General features: G+C 57.8%; 1 protein-coding gene across 1 annotated transcript in view; it reads right to left on the reverse strand.

Moving 5' to 3' along the window:
* The window catches only part of IGSF21 (immunoglobin superfamily member 21), a 240,243-nt gene extending 222,405 nt beyond the window's left edge, over positions 1–17,838 (reverse strand). Inside the window, exon 1 of the mRNA XM_025447573.3 lies at positions 17,709–17,838. Coding sequence (XP_025303358.1) covers positions 17,709–17,778 — 70 coding nt within the window. The 5' untranslated portion in view covers positions 17,779–17,838. The remainder of the gene's footprint in view (positions 1–17,708) is intronic.
* Positions 17,839–18,147: the final 309 nt, after the last annotated feature.

Genomic DNA, 18,147 nt, shown 5'->3' on the forward strand with positions numbered 1-18,147 from the left:
TGCGCAGGGGAGGGGCAAGAACGCAGGCCCAGGTGCATCTAATGTGCTGCATGACTTTGGACTTGCCCCCCCCCCCCCCCGCCTCTCTGCACCAGTGCCCTCCAGGGGTAGCAGCAGGGCCAGATGGGGTTAGGGATGTGTGAACACACAGGATTACGGTTCTAAGCCCCCCAATCTGTCCTCACCTGCGGGATTCCCCTTTATCTCATGGACACCTGACAGCCCCGCCGTGCTCTGGGAGGGAAGGGGCGGGGGGATGGGGTGGCAGCTGTCTGCCTCCTCCGGTGGCAGCGAGGGGTGGGGGTGGGGAGGGAGAGGAAGCCCCAGGACTGGGCCTGGCAGATGTGCCAGCGGAAGCCAGCACGGGCACTTTTAATAAAACATAACGAAGCGTGGGATCATAAAATATTTCATCTAACTCCAGGCCCCCACGAGGGTGGGGCAGACCCACCAGGCCGGCAAAGGAGAAAGGTTTACGGGGGTGCTCTGGGGCTGGGCGAGGGGACAGGCCTCCCCTCCAGCTTGGACAGGCCTTCCTTCTAGGTGTGGCCCTTCCTGCTTGTGACCCGGGGCCACTCACATGTCCATTTGGCCTCTGTTTCCCCACATGTAGAATGAAAGGAGGGTTGAACCTAAACAGGAAAGCTCCAGAACCTCCTCCAGCCCCGACGGTCCCTCTCCGTCATCCAAAACACTCATTTTCCAAAGCTTCCATTCGAAGGAAGGCTTAAGCAGAAGTAGAGGTGCAGGCTGTAAACCTGGCATAGCAGGGCTCCAGGCTTCCTCTGCGGACAAGGGTCCCCTCGGCTCGACTCTCTCCGAGACCCGCATCCTGGCCTCCCAGAGCGGTGCCGGGGGTGCCGCTGCGGGATGCTAGGGTTCCAAGCAACACGGTTTGAAAACTGACTGCCAAATCCCACCTAGCACCTCCCACCCTCCGAGGCCCAGTTCTGAGAGTGGGCCTCACACGGACCCCGGGCCTCCGCGCGTCCCTGCCACACATTGACCGCAGTCCACGATTAGGCTTCTTCTGAGGGCTTCGCCGCCCCAGGGCCTGCACAGGGTCATCAGGGCTGCCCGGACCCCGCACCTCTGCGCGTGGCCACCACCGTCCCCAGGCCTCATGCTTCCTCCCGGCGGTTATCACTTCCTGCCCTTCCGTGGAAATTCCTACTCAGGCTCGTGCTAGGCATGCGCTGCGAAAGGTAAGTGCCGGGAGGGCAGGCTTGAGCTCTCCACCCCCCCACCCAAGGGCTCAGGCTGTCGGATGGATGGACGCTCGAAAGGAGGAAGGAGTGACGTCTCCCTTCCTGCCCTTAATGAGTACAGCTCCGCCAGGCCTGAAGGGCTCACTCGCGTTTCACGGTGTCTCCGGTAGGAATTCCAAGAAGAAGCTCCCGGAAGGCAACCATACCCTCTCTCCAGATCCCACTGCATCGGTGCAGGGCTCTTATTAGTTCCACGGACACATGCTGATGCCTGCTCCGCCCCAGGACCTGTGCCAGAGGCAGGAGGCATGAAGATGGGTCACAAGGGGCCCCCGTGCCCCAGAGTGCTGTGAACACGGTAGGTGCACAGAAAATAGTTGTAGAAAAAAAAAAAAAAGAAAATAGTTGTAGAATGAATGAATCAAACCATGTCCAAGGTAAGACCTGAATAATGAACAGACCTTCGTCCAAAGAAGGAGGTGGCTTCCGGCAGAGCAGAAAGCATGTGCAAAGGCCCCGGGGCAGCTAGGACCACAGTGTCTTGGGTGCCGAGGAGGATGGCAGGAGGATGGAGCTCTCTGACCAGCTTCATGTCTCCCCAGCGGTTCCCCGCAGCTGGCATCCGCCCTCCTTTTCTTCCCTGAACACTACACGATAGACTCTCTCTGGGGCTGTGCTTTCCGGGAGCAGGAGGGAGGGCAGACCAGCTGCAGACACTCCCACTGCCACACACACCTCTCCCGAGTCACCTCCAGGCCCACCGAATGCTCATGTGCTCAGACCCACACACTGCACTAAATATAACCATCACATATGCCTCTTCTGTCTCCTTTCTGAGGGAAATAACGTTGTTTAAGTAAAGCCTGTAAAATTTTAAAGAGCTGGGATGCATGCTCTCCGTGGGAAGCTTTTAGCAGCATGCTGGAAAGAAATAATAATAATAACGAGGCCAGAAACAACAAGAGCAGAACCGGGCTGCCACCCCATGCCTGCCAGCGTCGGGAGGGGCCCGGCCCGTGGCCCTCCACTATGGTGCAGCCATGAGGCCCAGGCCTAGCTCCAGCTGGAGTCCCGGAGCCCCTGAGAGCCGCGGAGGATCGAGGTGGAAGGTCTGGGATCACAACACGAAAGGATCTCTGGCAGAGACGCAAGAAGGCAGAGGCCACAGAAGGCCGTTAAAACGTGAGACATTCTGGATTCAGAACAGCGCAGCCACTTTGTAGCTGTGCGACCCCGAGCAAGTGGGTTAACCTCCCTGCATTTCAGTTTCTCCTACTGTAAAAATTGGGGATTGAAGCCACACAAACCTCCCAGGAGGGGGTTAGGAAGACGGTGCAATGAGTCGTTAACACAAACAGGAGCTTCCACGGGGCCTGTGCACACACAGTGAGTGTTCGGTCCATGTCTCCTACTATCACCACTTTGCAGGCGACGTCCAGAAGGTGCAGGCAGAGAGCTTGGACTACCCGGCCACACAGCGCTGTTGACTTCAAGCCCAGGAGTCTTTCCCTGGATCCACGCAGCTGAGAGAGGCTGCTTTGTAACCAAGTTGCTGTCCCAGGGTCTGAGCCCGGGGTTAACAGGAGGGGGCATCTTTCAAAGAGACCAACTGGGATAAAAATGCCTGTCTGCTTCCAGCCCTGAAGTCCTGTCCCGCCACACACAGCCCACGGCATTTCCCCCTGTCTGTATGTGGCCAATGGCCCCACGAGGTCTTTTCAGTGGGAAAGGACAGCCTCTTGCTTCCCAGAGTGGGGCCCAAGGCTTCTCCTGGCCCCTGTGAGTGGGTCCAGGCCTCCAAAAGCTCCCTCGTTGTGAGGCTAACCTGCCTCCAGCAAATGCACTTGATCTGTCCCCTGTGTCACCTCCAGCCTTGCTCCTTTCCAGCAACACACACCTTTCATCACTGTCTCCCAGCCTCTCCCAGAAGATCCAGGCCCTCTCCAGCCTATGAGTCTTTGTCCCTACTGTTACTTCCTCCTAAAATCTCTCCATCTCCTTAGCCTGGCAAAATCCTATACATCCTTCAAGACCCAGTCATGTGTCACCCCTTCTAGGGATATATCACTTCCCCCTGAACCTTAGGCAGATTAGTTAATTCCCTCATCTGCCTTCTTGCAAGGACTTGGTAAGCGATTTCAATTTTAGCATTTCCAATACCACAGCACAGTTTATTTGTCTGCCTGCCTGTCTGCCCCAGGGGACTGTGAACTCCTTGAAGACGGGCCCTAAGTCTTACTCATCCCTGCAGTGCCAGCCCTTGCACGGGGCCCAACCCAGAGCGATGACTGCTGGATGGAACTGATTTGAGGCCGTGTGTGTGCACCAAGGAAGTGAGCGACCATTGGAGGGGTCCCTCCCTCGTGGACTTTGCCGTTTCTTAGCAAGCTCCACTGCAGGCAGGATGCTTCTAAAATTCCCAAAGGCGGAAATTCGAGGGTATTTCAAACATGTCTTAAAAGAGACATCTTGGATGTAGATGAGATTCTCTTTCCCAGTCCTATTACCCATCACGGGATCTCAGAACTGGAATCATCCAGACTCACCCCTTTGTGTTATGGAGCTAAGACTCAGAAGAGGGGGTGAGCCAGTCACGCAGCAAGTTATTGGAAGAATTGAAATCAGATCCTGGGGCTCGTAAGGCTGAGGCTGGTGCCCCTTCTACCAAACTGATGTTTTCCACTGCAGCTCGTGATGCTGCTGCTGGGCAGTATGAGTAAGCTTTTTTCAAAATCCAAATAGTTACGTGTTATTTTACCACAAATTAAGGGGGGGGGGAATACACTTTGTATAACAAACCTATACATTACGTCTTTACACAAAACAGGTCAGAAAAAAAAAAAGAATTGATTCAAATTTGATTTTAAGAAAATGATGATGTAAATAGTAGCAGGGATGGGATGTCGCCAGGTGGGACAAATGCCGTGAAGGGGTAGCTGAAATGTGGCCATCACGGCAGGGAGTGGTTTGGAGCTGGCCAACCAGAAGGCATCAGCATCCAGGGAGGGAGATAAGATCCAGGGGTGACAAGAGCTCCTTCGGAGACCCGGGATCCCACCCAAGGAGCCAGAGGTGGCACCCTGGTGCTAAGATGGAGGCCCCAAAGCCAGCACAGAGGAAGACCTGGCCTGTGGGACACGGCCCCTATTCAGCTGGAAAAATGAGTTCTCATCAAAGCCAATTTGGACAGCCAGGTAGACAGGAAGCAGGGGAGGCGGGGGGGGGGGGGGAACAGAAGAATGTCACTGGGGCCAAATTGGAAACTGAGAGCCAAGGGGGCTGTTGGTGAAGTTCTCCCTAATGAGTGTTTATCCCCAGGGAGCAGCGAGTCCCCCTCCCACCCCCCCTCGGAAGGGTGGGGCTGCCACTGAGCCAGAGGGTGGGGCTGAGACCGACCTGCACTGGGGCAGGGCCTGCGGCGGGGCTGGCAAAAGACGACAGTGTCGCCAGATGGCGTGTTGGCGAGGGGCAGGGGCACTCTGTCTTGCCCGGAGCACATTAGAGAACGAGCCAGGGAAGAAATTGCCACTGGTATTTGTCACAGCAATTTCAGCAAAGCACTGAACGTGTAAGCGTCTCATGAATTTCAACGGACAGCATTAGTCCCCATCAAAGTCATTTTGAACAGTCAAGGTAGATGGGAAGAAAAGGGCCAGACAGAGGAACCTGGAGGGCCATAAGGAGAGTCACCTCTGCCAACCGAGAAGCCGGAGGGGGGCGGGGACCTGATGGAGGGAGTTTTCCCAAAACATATTTGTCGTCTTGGAAGCCGGCTACTCTCTGAACTCCGGCTACCCCACCCCGCTGAGAAGATGCCGCTCAAAGTGGCAGTGGCACTTTCAGCTCTTGGCTGAAAGATAAAGAGCTGGGGGTCCAAGGGGCTCACTTTACCCTCCGGCCCTCCTCCCCCTCCTCCTCCACCTGCGAGGATGGAAGCGGCCTCCAGGGCGAGAGGCCAGCAGGTGGAGAGCACCTGCCTTTCCACTTGGAAGCAGGCGAGCCTGGAGCCCGTTCATGACTGATGTGGACCAGGTTGCAAGTGGTGGGAGCCAGTGGGCATGGCAGGAAAGATGACCTAAATGGATCTAAGGAAAAAGAACCTCTCCGTGGGAAATCGGGTGGAAAATAGACTGGAGGATGACGAATTCGGGTGCCCTGGGGTGGGGTAATCCATCAGCGAGATGGACCAGGGGACGGGGCGGTGGAGGGACACTGAGCAGTCCAGAGCACGGATGACACATTGTGAAGGTCAACAGGAGCGGCGAGTGGAGAGCGCAGGCGGGTCTTCTTTGCAAACCGCCATGTGATCCCAAAGGTACCTGCTGCTTTAAGGTCACGTGCTCCTGAAAAGCCGGTTCCACCTTCCTAGGGACCCATGCTCATAGGGGGCTCAGGAAAATCCAGCCTCGGCACAGATCGGGCACAGGGGTACGCACTGGATGACTGCTGTTGCCGTGAATATAGAAAGCAACCTGTTACTACCACCACACGCGGTCCCTTCCCTCGTTACAGTGACTCTTGTCCGGCAGATAGCACGATCCCCGTTTTACAGATGGGGAAACTGAGGCTTAGGAAGATGGTGCTATTTGCACACCACCTCACTCTCCTCTGCTCTCCACCCACTGGGTACCTGGGAGACCCCCGCTGCGCCGGATGGGCTTCCAGCTGGGTTTGGTCAATTGGTGGCACCAAGGAAAACCATGCAAAGCCAAGCGGAGGGTGAAGTTGGGGCGTTTCTCCCTCCAGCTCCCCCTCAGGTCCCCGAGGCTCTCTCTGCATGGCCCTCTCCAGGCCATGGGTGGTAGCCGCCAACCACCGCTCTGCGCCCAGGATGGCGCCATCCCCAGCTGCCTGCCCTAACCCCCGGGCAAACCAGCCCCTGGGCCAGCCCCCTTCCGGGAGGCCCCAGTTGAGCGTGGTGGTTCCTGCCTGCGCCCCACTGCTAGAAAGGGGAGTACCTTGTCCCAAAGCCATAGAGCGTGCGCACAGGGGTGCTGAAACCTGCACCCCACTCTCTGCCCCACTCTCAGTGTTGCTCTGCACTGTAGGCATTCACACCCGCCACCTTCACAGATTGGCCATATCCGTGAGCCACCTGCTCCGCAGCGTATTTAACATTTTTCTTTAACTCGGCTCATTTTTTACTTAAATAAGCCATTTTAAAAAGAGAGAGAGAGAGAGTTTAAATCACTGCCCCAAATGGCAAGCCAGCCTCCCTTGCCTGAAACAGAGGGTGACTAAAAGAATTACAACGAAAACAAAACGCTGCTTTACTACAACTCTCGCTCCCTTGGGCTCTCCGGAGGTGTGTTGCCCCCCGCCCGTTTTTGTTGGAAAGGCAGGTTAGCACACGAGAGAGGGCATTAAAGACATGATGTCATCCACCTGAGGCTTTCTCCTTGCCACCACTGGAAGGGCAGGATGAGGAAAAAGCCCAGAAAGACCCTCCCTCCCCTAGTCCTTGCTACTTAGGGCCCGAGGAGGAATGTCGCCCCGGACCCTCGGTGTCCCGTAGAACTTTCTATAACCATGAAAATGTCCTCTTTCCGTCTGTGCTAATACAGGAGGCCCGTGTGGCTCTTGGGCACTTGCAATGTGGCTGCTGTGACAGCAGAACTGAATTTTGTTTCGTTCGGTGAAAGAAAAGCTGAGACACTTTGGGTAGCTGTGACGTCAATGGCAGTCATAGGCCATGGCCACGGCCGCGTAATGAATAGCACAGCCCTAGACTGTAAACCCCAGGAGGGCAAGGATTTCCATTCTGCTCTGGATTTCTAGGACAGCACAGTGGTTCATTGCCAGGAAGCATTCAATGCACCCTGGCTGCACCTGAGATGGAGTCAGTGAATGAATGAATGAATGAATGAATGAACTGTGCTGCTTCCTGCAACAAGAATTTGCTCTCTCTGCGACCCACCCAGACCGTCCTGGGAACCACTAACTCGTCCCCATTAGGCAATGGCAGCCCTTCCCCACTGGGGGCTTGCCTTCTCCTCCCACCAGCCTCCTCAGGCAGGCAACTGGTTTCAGGAACGCGCCTTCCCCAGCCTCCTCTCCTCTGAGCTGGGCCCCAGCTCACTCTACTGCCCCAGCAAACAAAGAAGTCTTTGTGATGTGGCTGCTTTTGTGGCTCCCGGCCCCCCACCTCACTCCCTGGCCCCTGCATGCGACATCAGGCAGGCGCTGGGCGACAATGCACAGCTTATCACCTGCGTCTGCAGAACCAGGCACCTGGCCTTGGGTTATTGTACGGCCCGAATGCCCTCTTGATGGCAGCCTGAGTGCTCGGGCAGTGAGCACCAGCTCTAGATGAGGACGCCATCCACCCTTTAGGCGTGCCAGCCGGTCTTCACCCTGCCAATGCCCCCGAGCCTCCGCGCGGTCCCTCCCCGCCAGCTCAGCACCACGCCAGGGTGGCCCGTGATGGACGCCTTCCTCTGGGGCAGCGTTAGGGACAGGGGAGGAAGAGATGGTGCTGGGGACATAATGGAGGCGCCAATGACGAGTGACAAACAACCCCATCGGAGGGGCACGAGTGCTTCTGCAGAAAGAGAAACAAAAGGGCAAACGGACCAGCTTGGCAAAGGAACAAAAAAACCCAATGGCTCAGCTGCTTCTCTCCCCGGCGACTCCCAAGCTGCTCTTGTGATTTATGGGGCTGGGGGGGGGGGGGGATGTCGCTCCCACTGGAGTGCCGCCAAGGTCCCCACCCAAGTCTGGGAGACCCTGATGCCTCCCTGATGGAAGGTGGGTCCCCCTGACTGAGGTCTGGGATGGTCCCCAGAACTCGGAGGGAGAAGCCTGTGCTCATGTCACACACAGTGTGTATAATGACAGTCATTTCTCTCTGGCCTGTTTCTCCAGCTTAAAATGGGAGGAAGGCAATAGTCCACTTCTCAGCTCCCTTTTGGCTCCGATGCTCCATAATGCCAAGCCTGGGGACTCGTGCAGGGCTCCACGTGGGCACACCTACGAGGCATCCACTGGGCCGGACGCCAGGGCTTGGAAACCCTTCTTCCCCTTCACACCCAGGGACTTGGCTGTGAGGCAGACATCATTATAAGAGCAGCAGCCACCTCTCACACACCTACTATGTGTACCTACTATGTGATTTACGCTGCCCCGCTGCCCTCACCCCACCAGGCCACCATGACGAGCTGTGTGTCCAGCTGGAGGAACCAAGGCTGAGAGCAATGAAGAGCTACCTGAGTTCACATGCTGGATGAGAGGTGGAGAGGGGATCTGAACCCTGGTCAGACCCCAGAGGCCATGTGCCTGGAGATCTAGAAGCTTCTCCCCAGGAAAAGCTACTCCCATCACTCAGGGTTCAGGCCCAAGGTACACATTCTGGCTGGAGCAGCCCCATTCTGAGCCACGTGATCTTGGTGCAGCCTGATTTTCCTGCTTGGCAGATCTGGACACTCCAGGTGAGATGAAAGCCCCCCTCCCTCATGACAGCATTTCTTCCTTTAGGCCATTGTCTCTTTGGGTACCCCCAAAGCAACCATTTATAACCTAACGGAGGTTCCAAACCGTTTCCAGCTTCAGGTGGCCCAGGAAAAACAATTCATCTTCCTTGAACACTGCTCTAGGAATGTCCCCCTCTTCTCTTTAACTGCTCGCCGCAGTCCCCGGGCTCGGGCACACAGGCCCGCGCCAACAACTCCAGCCTCATCCCCAGCCTCTCGACGGGCACGTATGCTCAAGTGAGGTCAGCAGCCTCACTGCCTCCCAACCTCTCACACACCTGGACAGCACTCGGACTCCCTCCTCCAGGCCTTTCTGTAAGCTGTTCCCTTGCCCAGGACGTCCTCCTTGCCCGTTAAGATGCTTTCAATCCCTCAGAACTCCTTTAGTCCCCCAAGATTTATCCATGGTATCCCTGTATTGGCCACTTATCATACATGATCGTTGATTGTTCTCAAATGAGTCCGTGCTGTGGGGTTGCCAACAACCTGAAACTCCTTGAGGGAGGTCTCTGGCAGCTCAGCATGAGGCCAGGGCAGCTGCTCAATTCATGGAAGTGACTGGATCAGCCCCTGGGGGAGGGAGAAGAAAGGGCGAGCCCATGTGGCCTATCAGAGACACTCCCTGGCCAAATGACTCCACCCTGAGGGTCTGGAGGAAGGGAGAGGCCCGTGACTGACGGCTGGTTACCTGCCAAGTGCTCTCCTATAGAATCTCATTTGTTTCAGGACCCCCTCCACGTTCAAAAGACAAGGAAACCACGACTCAGAAAGGGGACCACTGGCTCAAGCATACTCTGCTAGGAAGTGGCCGTGCTGGGACTTGAACCCAGCTCGGATGGAAACCCGGGTCCATTAGCACCAGCTGGCTAGCCAGAGAGGCAGTGATTGAGGAAGGACAAGGCTGCCCAGTGCTGTGCTGGCAAATGTTAACAACCAGCTCTGGGTTGGGCGGAGCTCTGATCTGGAGTGTTTGCCAATTTCCCTGGTGTAAATACTCCTGCCATGGTCGGATTCAGGCCACCACCTCGGAGTTGGAAAGAGGTGTGCAAATTAATGCCCGGGTGCGAGTCCAGCCCTGCCCATCACTAGTGGTGGGACCTTAGGCAAATCACAGTCTCTCCAAGCCTCGTTCCTCATCCATAAAATGGGGAGAATATTACCTCCCAAAGTTTCTGGGATAATTTAATAGGACATCGCACATGAACAAGGTTGGCACAGGCCTGGACACATAGTAGCTGCTCAAAGCATGTTTCCTTCTTTCTTTCCTTCTTTCCTTCCTTCCTGGGTTCCTTCCATCCTTTCTTCCCCAAACCCCCACCCATCACCAGCCAGGACAGCCCCCTTATACAAGGAGAACCCAGAGGAAATAGGAAGCCCTTTGGTCTTCCCACCACATTCCCCTGTTGGCTCATCCCCCGGATGCCAGCCGTGATGCCAATGTGAGTGATGGTGAGCAGTGCTGGACAACGGCCACCTTCTCACACCAAAAAGTACTTCCAGAGGTGACTGGTCAGGGCCAAGAAATAGGCCCAGGTCTAGTGTCTGGACTGAACTACAGGCTTGGGGGTGGGGGTGGGGGAATCATCCATTCATCCAACAAACATGTCTTGAGGATCTTCCCAGAGCCAGCTTTGTGCCAGGCCTGGGGGTGCAGGGATGCCCACCCTAGATAGTTCTCAATTCAGCAGGGAGACCAGCCCTCAAGCATCTCCAGCTCCAGAAGAGGGTTCTTCTAACAGAGTGTTGCCCAACAGTGCTGTTGCCAACAGTCTTAGGGGACACCTGAGTCGGTGGCAAGCAGAGGAGTTAAAGAGGGCAGAAACTGGAGGGAGGTTTATGGGGAGTCAAAGCTGTTCTGGCTAAGGGCAGGTGTCTCTCCTCTGAGTCAAGAAAGGGTGGAAATTGGGGTGGAGGTGGACACGGTGAAGTTTAAGGCCAGAAACCTCTAAGCAAGCCAAGACTGCGAGGCAGAGAAGACAGTGGGCTCTGGTCTCCCCACTGTGACCTGGACACACCCACCTGGACAGCAGTGGAGGAGGGAGGGGGTCACGTCTGCAAAGTGCCTACAACAGCACCCAGCTCACAGAGCATGCGTTTTGGTCAGTTTACCAGCCTGGAAGCTTCTGGGAGCTGGCCTGTCCCATTCCAGACCCCTGGGGGCTGCATGAAGCAGCACAATCTAGATTTCACTCTAGCCACTTCCCACCCTGTCTCTTCACCGCCCCCCGCCCCCGCCATTCCTCAGTTTCCCTGCTCGATGGGCATGAGAGTAGATGTCTCCGTGTCTTATGGGAGGGCTCGATGACATGCCAGGTGTGGAAGCATTTTGTCAGGCCTCGAGGACTACCAGCAGGGAGGCAGGAGATCTGGAGCCGGCGTCTCTGCCATTTTGACTCTGAGAGAAAGACGAGAGTGTAGGTCCAGGAGCAGAACTTGGCCAGCGGAAAGTTCACCTGTGAGTCCAGCCCAAATTTCACACGTCGTAAGCCTTTCCTAACATGTTTCTGTAAAAAGCCTCTTCTAAACCATGTCTAAAGGCCAAAGATGGTTTACGCACCTAACCAACCAAGCTTTACTGAACACCCACTGTGTCTCTTACAGGGAAGATTTGCTAGCGAGCGACTGGGCCTGGGCGGGGGGGGGGGGGGGCGGCGCTGCCTTCGGGGGGCTTCCCAGGGTAGGGGACAGGAGGGTCACGGTGAGACTGGTTCCACCCCCTGCATCTCACTGGTAGAAACAATTTGCATCTACATTCGGCGTTGGGGAGGGGCGGTGGCAGCGCCTTGCACCTCAAAGGGAAGTCAGGGAGCAAGTGGTAAGGTCAGTCACCCCCAGCTAGCGGACCCTGAGCGGTCCATGAGGACCATCCCAGGTGTCCCCAGCAGCTCTGAGGCTCCTCAAGCCTGGGATGGCTGGGCATCAGCGGGGTTTCTCATTTTGCAAGTAGCAGAAACCAACTCCGGACAGCTCAAGCCCCAAAAAAGGAACTGGTAGGAAAATAATGCACGTTCTTGGAACACAAGGCCAAGCTGAAGCCCCAGGCGCCAGGAGGACCCATGTGGCTTGAGTCATAGCACCCCTGGCATGGCCACGGTTACTACTGGTGATCATCAGAGCGCACAGACTGGGAGAAGAGCTTTGCATGTAATGACTCGCTCCATCCTGTGAACACCCTGGGGGGTAGGTCTTTATTAGCCTCAGGGAACCAGAGAAATCCAGTTTCTTGGGGGTCCCCACTGGCAAGGGATGCTTTCCAGTGGTTCTCAGTCTTCCTCTGCTCTGGATTCAGATCCCAGGGTGAGTGTCCAATGGGCTCATCTTGGGGCAGTTTATCTGATTGTGGCACCTGCCAAGACGGCATGTGGTGTGAGGGGTGCGTGCATGATTCTCCAAGGCAAATCTAGTACGCTGCCAGTAGATGTAGGAATGGCTGGTTGGTCGGATTCCTTGCCTGGATGCCACGATGTCCTTTCCTGCTCCTTTGGGCTGCTATCCCGTGCACCTCCAGCTCCATGCATATTGGATTTATTTGCTCCATCCATGAAATCCTGGCCGGTCAGTCTTGCTGATCATGGGCCTCCCTCTGCTACTGGACCCCACTAAAAGCATAAATGTGGGTTTTGGGACCTCATCCCCCTGTTCCTTCCCAGGATCTTCATCCTGAAGACACACAGCCCTTAGGAAGTGGTGTCGTGTGTTTTGCCACCACCGATATTTGTTATTTAAAACAGAAGGCGTTGCATCCTCTAGCAAGTGGTAGAGACTATTGTATTCCTCCTTCCAGTGAAGAAAAAATAAATAGTCTCTCCTCTCCTCTCCTCTGGGAGCAGCAGTGTCTCTGGATTGCTTCAGACCCGAGTTTGAAACTCCCAGTTGTTGCACTTAAAAAGAGATCCTGAGCCTCATCCATTATTTAAGAAAGAAAAGAAACAAAGGAAAAGAGAAAGAAAGAGAAAGAACTTGGGTTTCTGGTCTTCATCTGCAAAACATGGCTAATGACACTGCCTCACAGATTACTGAGAGCATTTAATGCATAAAGAACACCTAATAGGTATGCGATAGATGGTAGCCATCTGTAATATGACTCTCGTTTCTCCTAGTTCTCAACTAGACTCTAGGGAGACCCCTGAGGTGAGCTGGTCCCACCACGCACGGGCCCACCCCTAGTTCTTTGCTCACGCTGGTTTCCCTCCTGGCACATTTTCCTCCTTTGCCTTCAGGTTTTTTTAATGTCCTCTCTTTATTTCAAGGTCTAGCTCAAGTTCTCTTCCTCTGTGAAGCATCCCCTTGATACCCCCAAGGAATCACTCTTCCCCAAGAACTTCCTGTAGGGGGGATGGATGTCAATCACTTGGCAAGTGTCAACACATTTCCACCTGGAATGTCATTCATCTTCTCAGGAACGTGGCCAACCTCTCACCCCACTGGGATGAGGTTCGAAGTCTCCCTCTTTTCTGACATGCCCCGTCCACAAGGGATGCCCATTCATTTCCTTAAAGAAGACGAGGGCTTTCAGGGACAGCATCTCCCATCCTTGCAGAAACACACATTGGATAATTCTATCTCAGTGAGGGTTTGGGAAGGAGTAAAACATCCAGATAGGGAACTGCAGGCCCCGCAGCTGTCCACGTGGCCAGAGCCGAGGAAGTGCCCGAGGGCCATTCCCATGCAGAGACACCAGTGTACAGAGGGCAAGAGTCAGCCCTGTATCTGCAGCTCTGCTCCCCACTTACTGACTGGGGGGCCTTGGACAAGTCCCTTATCCTCTGCGAGCCTCAGTTCCCTTATCAGCAAAAATTGGGCTAGTTTTGCCTTTCAGTGTGGTTGTCAGGATTAAATGAGACAAAAACGACGGAGCACATGGCAGGATGCGGGCACACGGTGAGAGTTCAAGTGGGGTCAGAGATACAGGCCCTTCCTCCCTCTAAGCGAACAATTCATTTTCCACTAAGCGGTAAACACCATAAAGGCAGGGACTCCCCCATCACGTTCAAGGCCATGTTCCCAGATGTTGCAGATGTGGGTAGAGTGGTAAACCAGGTTAGACACCTACATGGACCTCAGGAGATCCAGTTAACAGAACTAACCAGCCTCTTCTTTATTTGGCCTCCACCTTCTAGTTTATGACCACTATAACCCAGAAACCTGAGAAAGCCACTTACACTGCCCCAGGTGTGCTTGAGACAGATGTTCTGGCAAGTCAGGCTAGCCAGGCCAACGTGAGGCATCACTAGTAGCCTCCCTGCTCCTGCCCAAGGGATCCTCAGAGCCCCATAGAGAGGAACATTGGAAGGAAAGAGAGCACTTGGGGCTGGGCCAGGTGGGAGCTGGAAGGAGCTAGTACTCCTGTCACTAACCAACCACAGACCTCTGAGCCTCAGTTTCCTAGTCTGTGAAAAGAGGAGCTTAAACCCATCTTGCAGCTGCATGAGGCCTGGGAAGCGGCCAGCACGTGCATGACACACTGCAGCTGATCCACACAATGGGGGCTATTGAAAAACCAGAATCCCTGCCAGATATTAGGAAAAAGCAGCAATCTCAGACTGTTTCAGGAGACTTGTGTGTAAGGATCGCTCCTAGTGGAGTCTCATCACCCGCAGGAACCCAGGCAGCTCTCCTTTTGTGCCTGCCATCTTGCCCAAGGCATTAGGATTTTAGGGAGGGGAGCAGGATCATGGGTTCTGACTCTGAAAGGGTCCTCCTGCTTAAAAAAAAAAAAAAAAAAACCGGAGTTCCAGAACCACCGGAATAAGTGATGGTGGAGGTCGCTTGTGGCTCGAAACATTCCCTGCACTTAAAAAGCAAAAACTAGTTCAACCTCTCAGGAAAAATGCGAGTTTGCGGCTGGGGTGGGAAAGGGGTGGGGTTTATGACTGGGGGTGTGGCCAGGCTGGGGGCGGGGAGCAGGGGCGGAGCCGCAGGCTCGGGGCTCGGCGGCCGGGTGGGGGGCGCCGAGAGGGAACCCAGCGGTGCCCGAGCCCCCGCCCGCTCCAGGCCCTGGGTGGGGGGGGGGAGCAAGGATAAATACTTGAAAGTCTGCACAGCAGCTCGGGCGCGCTCTGCCCCCGCAGTCTCGGAGCTGCGGCAGCCTCGGCCCGGCCCAGCCAGCTCTGCACCCACCCACCTGCACCCACCCACCTGCACCCACCTGCGGAGACAGCGCTAACCCGCCGGGCCCCTGGCTGGGGCCTCCGCCTCGCCCTAGCTGGGCCAGCCCACCCCCTACTCTGGGCAGAGGAGGCCCGGCTAGCCAAGAACCATTCTCTCCCCGACCTCCACCCCCCACCGTCGCCGGTGTCACAGGCTCAACCGCAGGACCTCCTTCCCAGAAGTGCCCAGGCAGGGGAATCTGGGGCCCCGAAGACTTGAAAACGCCTGGAGACGCCTCCTGAGTGACCTGGGAGCCAGAGGAATGTGCTTTTCTCCACTGCAGAGTCAGATACTGGGGAGGGTGAGTTATAGGGCCAGAAACTTAGGGCCCAGCCAGTCCTGTGTGCCGCGGAGTCCTTCCTCCCGATGCACAGACCCACCTCCCTCTCCCAGGTTGAGCCCCTTTGTCTGCGACCCTTGGTGGCACCACGGGCGAGGGCCCGCTAGCCATGCTCCGACTTAGCAGCGGCCACCACCGCCCCCCCCCACCCCACTGGCAGGCGTGTTCCGGAATGCCCGCCCTGGATTCCACTCTCTCCTCCCCCCCGGGCGCCCCTGGCAGGTGGCCCGGAGAAGCTAACTGCCAGGTGCACAGCTCTCGGTCACATCCAGGAAGGGCGCCCTCCCCCGGCAAGCCGGCCTCTTGCATCCCCTGCTGACCCTTTTCGTACCCCCCCGCCGCCCCCTCGTGGGCACAGACTTGGAAGGGGGATGAAGGGACCCCACCCTCAGGCACTGGCTCTTCCTCTGCGGAGAAGAGGGCCCCCCGGTGGCCCAGGCCCCTCGCCTGCGCCCCGGGCTCGGAAACTTTCCCGTCCGTGGTCCGGGTCGGCGCTCTTTCTTCACCCTGAGCAGCGGGGCTGGAGGCCACCTGGCTCCCGGGCCCAGATGTGCTCATCACCCCCCTCTCCCTCTCCTGAGCCCCCGGCCCCCCACCTCCCCACAGCCTGCATGGGCGGGCAAGGGGGGAGGGACGCCGGGTCAGCTCTCCGCAGCCCTGCAGCCCCAAAGAACGCGCTCTCGGTTCTGGAGACAGCTCGCAGGGTGGGGTCCAGGCCGAGCTGGTTTCCCAACGTCGCTTTAACCATCCATCGTCAACCCCACCGCGTCTGTTCTGCACATTCTGGGGAGTATAGGGTGCTCCCCTCCTGCCCCCAACCCCCAATCCCCTCTCCCTGCAATGTCCAGGTGAGGGCTCCAGTGCCTTTCAACAAAGCCCAGTACCCAGCGCTGGAACCAGACCCCCTCTCCCATACAACCTTTCCCTCTAGAGGCATCCGACGGAGGGAGCTCTCACCCCAAAGTTGGGGGACATTCTGATCCACTTTGGAAAGTCTTTTGCTCCAAGGGTAGGGGGACAAAGTACCGGGCTGACATTACACAACCCCTCCCCACCCCCACCCCCACCCCCACCAGCGAGACCACCATTCAGGCTCAAATTCTGCAGCTCCTCCCATCCGCAGACCCAGCGCTCTCCAAGCACCTCGGGGCGGGGTTATTTCAGAGGGGCACCCCTTCCTGGCAGGCGCACTCGGAGCCTGGCGAGGCACCTGCCGGTAGGGCAAGGCCAACACCAGGACAGAGTTGACCCCCTACCTTCACTGCCCGGTTGGGCTAGGGGCTGAGATCCTACTGGCCTCAGTGGCTACTTTTGGGCACTCTGCACCCCCTCTTCCTTCACGGTGGAGCCAGGCTGTGACTCCAGAGGGGCCGGTTCTGGGCACCCAGGTCCGGTACTAGGCTCAGCGGGGAATCGAGGACAAGGACCCTCTGGTCTCGGAGCCAGCGGCTCTTTGCTGGCCCCGCCTCCCCCCTGCTGGGCTCCTGGCCAAGGTGTGGGCTCACTGCCGGAAAGGTGCCTGGCTTGCCAGGATAAGCTCCGGCACCGTTTACGACCCACCCGGCGGCGGCGCTGGGAGCAAGGCACCCAGGCAGCAGCGAGCCCTGGACCCGGGAGCCCGGAGCCACCGATCGCTCGCTCTGGGGACCCAGCTCGGCTTCCACCTCCTCCAGGCTGGTTCAGCCCAGTGGGGACCAAGTCCATTCGGGACACACACATGGCTGCTCACACCTCCTCTGCCCCCGGACGCATCCATACCTCCCTCCACACTAAACCCACACGCTCCATCACACGCACACGCACTCCCTGCCCACGAAGCAACACAACCCCCGACACATCCCAGATGCATGCACACTCCTGCCCAAGTGTCACACTCCCCGTCTCCCAGGCACACACGCTTCCCACACACACACACACACACACAGAGAGAGAAACAGTCATCCACTGCCACACACCCCCAAAGAGACCCGCACACTTGGGACCCGCGAGACGCGCCACACCTCACATGCTTACCACCCTTGAACATGCTCACACCTACGATGACACAAGCTCTCTCACACTTCACACCTCACCGGGAAGCTGGCACCGGCTCGCATCCCCCAAACACTCTGGCTCACTCTTTCTCACACGCACACCTCCTCCGTGGAACCGCCACGCCACTCAAACGCCCCATCGGCACACTCGCATCTCTGAATACACTCCTGCACCCTCTGCGCACACGGCTCCTTCCCGGACACCCTCACCCATGGACGCAACAAAGGCACAGGCTCGTAGACACACGCACACGCGCGCACACACACACACACTCGCGCGCGCTGGCACAGACCCGCGAGCGCTCGCTCCGGAGGAGACCTCCTCCCTCCCTCCCTCGCTCCCTCGCTCCCTCGCTCCCTCCCTCGCTCGGTCCCCGAGCCCAGCGACCCCGCGGACCCCCGCGCAGGACCGGAGCTCGCCCCCCGAGGCTCTCCGGGGCGCCCCGGGCCTGCGCCCCCGCGCGCGCGCCCCCCACCCCGGGCTCCGGCCGGGTGCCCGCGCACTCACCGCGCGCCAGGTGCAGGATCGCGGCGAGCAGCAGGCAGGCGCAGCCGCGGGGGCTCGGGGCGGCTCGCATGGTGCCCGGGCGCGGGCGGCGGTGGCGGGGCGGAGGCGCGGGCGGAGGCGCGGGCGGAGGCGCGGGCGGAGGCGGCGGGTCCCCTCGCCATGGGCTCAGGCGCGCTCCTGCCGCCGGCCGCCGGCCGAGACGCGGGCGGGCAGCGCCGGGCGCCGCGGGGGCGCCCCCATGCCGCCGCAGCCGGGCCGCCGGGGCGCCGGGCTCCCCTGGGCTCGGGCTTGGGGCGCCGCGACCCTGCGCTCCGGCCGTGCCCCGGCTCCGGCTCCGGCTCCGGCTCCGGCTCCCCGGCTGCGCGGCCCGGACTCCGCTCGGCGGCAGCGCCGGAGTTTGGAGCCGAAGCGCGCTCTCCGCCCGGCGCCCGCCTCTCCG

The sequence above is a fragment of the Canis lupus genome, chromosome 2 (assembly GCF_003254725.2).
Source record: "Canis lupus dingo isolate Sandy chromosome 2, ASM325472v2, whole genome shotgun sequence".
Taxonomy (NCBI): domain Eukaryota; kingdom Metazoa; phylum Chordata; class Mammalia; order Carnivora; family Canidae; genus Canis; species Canis lupus.